Source organism: Etheostoma spectabile, chromosome 1, assembly GCF_008692095.1.
Source record: "Etheostoma spectabile isolate EspeVRDwgs_2016 chromosome 1, UIUC_Espe_1.0, whole genome shotgun sequence".
Classification (NCBI taxonomy): domain Eukaryota; kingdom Metazoa; phylum Chordata; class Actinopteri; order Perciformes; family Percidae; genus Etheostoma; species Etheostoma spectabile.
In genome coordinates this window covers 6945609-6953799 of record NC_045733.1, presented here as the reverse complement: position 1 = coordinate 6953799, position 8191 = coordinate 6945609, and the positions used below count along the sequence as shown (strand labels likewise).

General features: G+C 38.7%; 1 protein-coding gene across 1 annotated transcript; it reads left to right on the top strand.

Moving 5' to 3' along the window:
• Positions 1-4955: 4955 nt before the first annotated feature.
• On the top strand, positions 4956-8191 carry zgc:162592 (probable G-protein coupled receptor 21). The gene is made up of 2 exons (XM_032521720.1): positions 4956-5943; positions 7313-8191. Exons 1-2 carry the CDS (start codon positions 5142-5144, stop codon positions 7606-7608), a joined length of 1098 nt encoding a protein of 365 aa, XP_032377611.1. The 5' UTR covers positions 4956-5141; the 3' UTR covers positions 7609-8191.

Genomic DNA, 8191 nt, shown 5'->3' with positions numbered 1-8191 from the left:
TATGGCTATAGTTTTGTTTTATGTATGACATGTTTAGTTCTAGTTGGACAATTAATGGGTTACACTATCGTGTTGTGGCTGCTGTAATGTGTTTTTTTTATTCTTTATTTTGTGCAACATAGAGGATGTTGTATGTTGACAATGGACCGGAAGCTTTGGATGAAATGTATTTTGTATTGGTGTCATGTAATTACGTGTGGGATGGGCCCTTGGTGCAATTCACTACAGCTGCCATTTGATCTTATTTTAGATTTGACTGAAAGCAGCTGCGGAGATACTTTACATGTTGGTAAATTAAAATTTTGAAATAATTAAAATGCTTGCCTCTTCTACTGTAGACACTTGCCATGACACTCCAAAGAACTTAAAGAGATACAGTATGATGCACTTACTTTCAGTAAAAGCATTACAAACTTCTACTTGATATAACGACATTATTCCAGGTCAGTGGGGAGCTTCAAAATAAAGCTGCTTTGTTGCTGACCAGCAAGCCTACCAAAGGATTTTGTGGATGTGTGCAAGTGGCAACTACTTGCACAGCATTAAAGGTCAAATCAATGGGTACAGCCATTCTGGCAGTAAAACAGCTTGCATTTGCGATGTAGAAATGTTTACCACACAGAGAGCACAGAGAGACCCTGTGACTCACATACAGCACACTTTTGTTCATTCACCCATTTTGTTAAAAGCTAGTATAATGCTGAAACGCTCGATGCACAGCAGTACTAAAGCAGGATTTGGCCTCTCTGGCAGCGGGTCATTTTTCCTGTGTCAGGCAACCCTTTTTTGAGGAGACAAAGAATAAAACCCCTGTTGCATAATATCAACTACAGAGAGGTACACTTATTCAACTCAATGGTAAATTTATGAAAAATACTAAATGTAATAAGATCTAAAATGATATTCAATAACCAGACCTTATAAATAAGGGGTGAATGGCTGTTATACAATGCGGAAATTCTAAACCTCGCTGTTGGTATTTCTGTACAAGGGAGAGAAGCAGAGGCACTATGACATACAAACATTGTGTAACAGGGTCAATATGTGCTGCTTAAATTACCTAGGATTGTTTTAGGAATGTGGAGCACCAGATTGCTATCTTTTAGTCCACAAATCACATTGAGGAAAGCTGCCTGTTTTCTGCAAATCCCTAAAATTAGTGTTTTTTATTTGACTGAACTTGATCAATAAACTCCTACAGTTGTCTTGTTGCTTCTGTCTCATTTCTGGTATACCTTCTTCCAAATACAAAGGGTACCTCCCACATGCTGTCCCCATTTCATCAAAAACATTTAACATTAAACAGTCTTTTGATTAAAGCTATCCAAGAATGGGAGAATAAACAGCAGCATGTGGATATTGTTTGTATGGAGTCAAATCTGAATATATTTAATTTATATTTGATATGCAATGCATGGTTTTGTTTAAGCAGTCCACTTCCCAAATTAAGTTTTTGCACTTTTCTATGCACACAGCATGGTGATGCCATGCTTTGTTTGACACCTGGAGTACCACAGGAGTACACATTGGTGTGTATCTACAAAGAAAATATACCTTAAACACCACTTTAATAACTTCCAACCTGTCAGGTTGGTTTTGTCTGTGCTGACAGCAGCCCCTCATCAGTTGGATAGACTGTCAAGACAGACATCAAGTTTTCACAAAATCAAACAGAATCACCCTGCTATACAATCTCTCCTAAACATCCTGCATCAACCCTGACTGGTAGAATTACATAGTGTTGCTGCCCACACAAACACTCTCACACGCACACGCACTCACACACGCAAACACACACACACACACAAACACACATGCACAGACCAATAAAATCAAGCTACCTACCTCCACATGAGGAAGTGCTGTACTGTATCTGGCCAATGGAGGAGTCCACCCACTCACAGGATATTCAATTGCAAGCATGTACAAATTCATCCTCTCTCTATCTCACTCATGTTCGCATGGGATCAACTACATTTACAAAAGCACCTTTGGGCAAGTATTGCTGGTGTGTGCACACCCACACATGTAGACCCAACATAGAAAAACAGACTCACTTTCTGTCACAGAAAAACATCTCATGATTTTTGTGCCACACAGAAATATTTTAAAAGCAGCTGGATTTATGAATGAAATGAGTGGAGAAGAAAATGGTTCAAAGTACACTTTCTTCTTTTTTTTAAATGTGCATTTGGTTACACTTTTTAAACAAACATTGGCCGACAAACCACTTTTATGGTTTTAAATCAATTCTGTAGCATCACGAGGACAGCTAATGGAGCAAAACTGGAAAGAATTTGGAGAAGAAATAAATGGATCAGGTAATTTCCTCCTGAAAATAAATAGGCTACCATTCACTCTTTGCACTTTAGTAATATATGTAGCACATCGTATTGTGCTGTGTCTGTGACTCTGCTGCTTTCACATGTTTTCAAAATGAGACAGAATCAGGTAAGGAGTATGCAATAAACATGAAGGCCCTCCAGGCTTTGTGTTAGACATCACCAAGAGAAATCCGCTCATTAGGACAGCAAGAAACACATGTATCAAACGCAGATAGCTGTCAGTTCTCCTCTGGGGGATCCTGCCGTGGTAGCAGAACAGAAAAGCTGTGTAGCTTTGAACCATGTACTGTATACAGTCTATTCTCTCTGTGTGTGTGTGTGTGTGTGTGTGTGTGTGTGTGTGTGTGTGTGTGTGTGTGTGTGTGTTTGTTTTATAGTATTTACAGGAAAGGTTCCTCCTCCAGCAAACTATAGCAGCTGCTATGCTGCTGTTACAGTATACATGAACATATTGTAGGGAGATGTCATCATGGAGATAAAAAATGATTTCTTTACCTGAATTCTACATACAAATATTGAATTTTTTCATTGATCTAAATGTTTTTGGAATAATGTCCAGCCATATTTGTTCATTCTGGTGATGTATACATTATGTAATGATATATTCATTTCCACAAAGGCTATTTTTCTTCAAGGTCACATGATAAATTTACTGTAATATCAAGGTTTAAAATTGTCTTCATGTAAATGGGAGACACTAAGATGTGTAAAATTGTTTTATTGTTTCCTAGGGGAATAATAAATCATGGGTAGTATTAGTGTTCCTGGGGATGCAAGAAAGTGGGTGAATGTGCCCAGGAAGTGTGTGTCGGTATATGCTGTTTAATGGACTGACTGTAACACAGAAGAATAACTCTGAAACAGATGGGTACCTGAGTGGAAAAGATCAGTGACAATATTTCCTGCCCTTTTATCTGCCCTTGTGTCATGTAGTGTCTTTTTTTGAAGGAGAAAAGTTGGCAGCCACCACTTTAAAAACAAAAACACTTAAGCTTGTCACTGGAACAGGAGGTGGAGGAAAGCCTGACACTGATGGTGTGTGGTCCTGGAAATTAAACCATGATTTGTTGAAAGATGTCAGGCTTCCATGGCTATGACAATGCATTTATTTGACCTCAATAGTGATGAATTGTTTACTGACTCATTGTTTTTGTTGGTGATGAAACCTGTCAAGGTGGGCTGCCTTGCAAACGTGGAGCTTAACTGAATGGGTGGTTGTGAATACAATAGTCAATAGTGCCAATAGTGTCAAACATTTTTATTTTTAACAAACAAAACCATTTCAAAAATATCAATGCTAATTAAAAAACATCAAAGTAGCTCTGTTTTACAAGGTATTTTGTACTACAATAGTTCTGTCATATAGATTATTCGTGAGTAGCGTATTTACTGCAGAGGCCACACTTTACTCTCACATACCACCTTTATTAATCCCAATTAATAAAACAACCCTACTGGATGTTATGAAAGCCCTGCAGGGCTGAAACTGGCTTGCTAAATGTAATTAATAAAGCCACAGATACATAGTATCACTGAAGTGTGGATTAGCCCAGCACACATGCATAATGTGGATATAACCTCACTGTAAAGATTTGATGGATTCCTGTTTAATTGTGTGCCTAAATACTACCTTAAAGTATAGTTTCAGATTATTTCTATCTATTTTGTCTATTGTAGATTAGATTAAACTTTATTGTCATTGTACAGAGGAGAGTTACTGAGACAACGGAATGCAGTTTAGCATCTCACCAGAAGTGCAAAAATCAGTAAAGAGCAGAGTATACCTACCTCAATACATTCAATTGCCATGAGTACATTTTGGGAGTTATGGTTAACTTGATTTGGCTAACTCAGACTGCTAAACTTTCATTGGACTAACATAAAAAAATTGGTTTTGCACTAAACAAGGGCTGTGAACTTTGTTCCATCTCTCAGAGAGTAGTCACGCAAGGACAATGACTAATAAAAACAGGAGAAATTATTTCAGCAACCAATAACTCTCTTAACTTGTTTATGGCATGTGAATTTGTATTAAGATGTGCCGGAGATGATACAATCCTATCCTATGCCAAACCATCATAATGTTCCGTCCTGCTATAAGCCCCTCTTGTTTGATGCCTAAGCTATTTTCCCTAAAGTTACATGTTTTATCTTGGTTGTATATCAATCTTACTATGTATACATACACATGCATATACACATGCACATGCATTAGTATATCACTTGGATTTTATAAATACATGTATGAATAAAGCCATTTTGGACTGATGAAAAATTGCATCTGCCATTTGCAATTCATGTTGTACAACCTCAATTGCCTTTTTAGTACTTTAAACTAAATGTACAAATAACAATTTGTATATTTATATTTTGGAAAATGATTTAAGTTGTAGGCTACCGTCTGTACAAATCCAAATATACTGTACAACGTAAAGCCAATGTGTTTTATTTTAGAAACAACAAACAATGAACTACCAATGAGAGACATATTATACAATTTACAAAATTACATTTATGAACTTAGTTAAGAAGACATGATTTAGATACCAGTTAAAGAAATTGCGACACTGTTGCAGGCTTTTTGGCGAGGTAGACTATCACCACTAATTGCACCAGGTGTGCCTCTTGTTGTTGAGGTAAAACAAAAGCCAACATCAGCAGCAGCAGAGCTGATTTCTAATGTAACCCCACATCTTTGCTTACAGTTTTGTGAAGCCTACTTTAATTGTCTTTCAAACCATTTTTTTGCCTTTCGTACCTTATGTTTTTGTCGCACCCATTACACTGTGAGGAAAAATGTATTCAACGCTCAACTTGTCAACTTCCGAAGACTCCAACACGTCAGGTGTTGACCCTCAAAGACTGCTGGAGCTGACTCACCGGTCAGTCAAAATAAGCATAATTATCGTTTTGGGCGCGATGATCACTTTGGGAAATATTGCCGTTCTCCTGGTTATTACTTCCTCCGTGGCTGGCTGGTCAAGAAACTCTCGGTATTTTCTCCTCTCTCTCACTGCTGCAGACTCTGCGTTTGGACTGCTGGTCATGCCCTTGAATCTCTGGGTGAGTCTGCTAAAGGACTACACTGAAGGGCCAGACGCTCTTTGTCATCTCGTGGCCTTTTGCAATGCCACCGTCTACTCCACCTGCATGTATACACTGGCCACGATAAGCCTGGAGAGGTACATTGCAGTGTTTTACCCGCTTCAATACTCATTTATGTTGACAAGAAAAAGGGCACTGCTCCTGATTGCCTTCGCCTGGTGCTTCCCTCCATTTCTACTGTTGCCAATATCATTTCCAGATGGCATCATCGAGGTTCATTTTTCTACTGCATCCCTGGTCTGCAATCCGTCCTACTCAACAAATGTTGGATACACTCTAAGCTTGACCTGCTTTATATTTTCCCCCTGCTCCATCATCATGACATATGCAAACCTGAGAGTGTGGTGTGCTGCCAAGAGACAGAGACTTAAACTGCGCAAATACAACTGTGCGCGTCGCAGCAGACACAATATGGCATCCAGAGTGCTTGTGCCTGTGGTGGCAGCCTACTACACCTGTTGGACTCCCTGCATGGCAGCTATGATCTACAATGGTAAGCAATGAATTTGTGGAAATACACATTTATAGGAGGTGCAGTGAGGGGGGGCTTAAAAAATAAATGAAAGGGCCTGCCATAGATGACTACCTTGTTCTTCTGATATTATTGATGGTACTCTTATTAAAAAATTGCTTCTGACATACAACCTATTTGTCAAAGCGGATATTGGTGAATTAATACAGTTTTGTTGGATGTCTAAGGCTTTCCTGCAGACCCCAATACCCTAGCGTCATGATAAAGGTTCAAATGTACCTGCTCATTAGTGAGAACATCTTGTTTGGCTCCAGTCTGCACATTTACCACATTTTGGCTTCTTTTCACTCATTTACTCGAATAGTTGAATTTAGTCACTAAGTTAACTAATACAAAGGGGCCTAGAATCATCTGAGGAAGTCATGTCTTGAAGAAAACTAGAGAATATTGTAGCTGATGACTCCTGTTGGTGTATACCTAGACTAGATAGTGTTAACTGTTGTGAAATATATGAAAACTGCTCTTACATCACATTTTTTTGTGTAGCCAGGTTGTTTTAATTAGGGGTTTAGAATGTATGCTCTTTATGTCAACCCAGTTGATCTTGAATGAGAAGTGCAAAACGAGCATGTGCAATGGCTACATGTCCTCATCGTGTCAGGTTTTTTAGCTTTAATTTGAGTAATTGTTCTGCTTGAATCACATTTCTGGGTTCAATGTTAGCAGGAGAACTCAAAGTGAGTATCTGAATACATATTGCAACAATAATTTGGTTTAACATGGTAAGTTTTGTGGCTTTTTCCCCCTCAACAAATCTCTCCATCGATTTCAGCTGTACCTGTGAGAAATAGCTGTCAAAGCTATTTATGTAATTCTGGGCATGGATATACTGATCCAGGGCCAGCTGTATGACTCAGGAATTTTTTTAAATTTTTTTTATAACTTTTTCTCTTTTTGTCCTCCAACCACGAGCTGTCTTGGAGTAATCAAGACTGAAAGGGAAGTCACAGCTTAATATTTTTAGAGGTGATGAAGACGTTTTCCAAAGAGGGCATAATTCATCTGATATGGATGAAAATCCCTGCAAAATGAAGCTGACAGTCTTAACTAAAACTTCAAAGTGATCTGCTAGTGAGCCTCACTGTAAAGTGGTTGCTTCCATGCCACCAAATCCACCAGTTAATTTTGTACTTTAAATGGACTTGTACTAAAAAAAATAGATGTGTCAATTTAAAGACGTGTTCATAAACAAGCCATAGCAAGACTGTGTATGTGTCCTTTGTGACCCTTTCATAAAAAGGTCAGCAACTTGTCTCATTCAGAAGCTGCTGTTTTGTGTTAACTGTTGACTTATTGCTCCAGTTAAATCCCCATGTTTTTGGCCCCACAGCAGTCTCTGGTAGCAGTGTACCAGAGTGGGTTGAGTTTGTGGTGGTATGGCTGCCAACCTCCAATGGATTCCTCAACTGCATCTTCTACTTCTGGATTAACCGAAGCTTCCGCAGGAAATTCCACCTTGTACTCCAGAGGCTGGCTCTGGCCCTCTGCCCCAAACTGGCTGACAGCCTAGGGTACAGCAGAACTTCAAAGACACAGTTAGTGTCAGGAATTCTGGATAAAAACAACAGCGTCCATGAGCGTTCTTCCAGCGTTTCCTCTACCTGCACCCTGTTAAGTTTGGCTTAGGACATCTGCATCTGAAGAGCACCATTGGCATGGTAAGGGACATAGTCACTGACCTCTGTGGTGTGGTGTTTCGTATTGTCTGGTCAACTGATGCCAAGTTATTGACATATTCCAACATAAGGTGTCAAGGGTAAGAGGAGGACTCATTGTAATGGGTTGCAATGCAAACAGGTTGATACTAAGACAGACTGTGATAGCAAGTACTTGACATAACCACTACATCATAGTAATTTGAGTTAATATTTCTTATATTTTAACAATTTGCAGTCTAAAAATAGTGTTCAATTGTGTGGAACACAGGCTCAATGTATAACTTAAAAAAATGTTTTAGTCATGCACACAGTCTTGCCAAGATTTAATGTACTGTCAGAGATGGCCTCTTAAACCACCTTTTTAGTTGTTTTATAGTTATCAACCTTGTCTGTTCCCCAGAAATGCCAACCATTATTCTGCAAACGGCTATATAATCAGTCTTTTAATAGTGTCAGCTGTTGCATAATTAGACTTGTTGCTGAGGTCAACACGTTGAACTTTAAACATATAACTGATATTTAGACTTTTATTCATGAGACATTTGTGAACT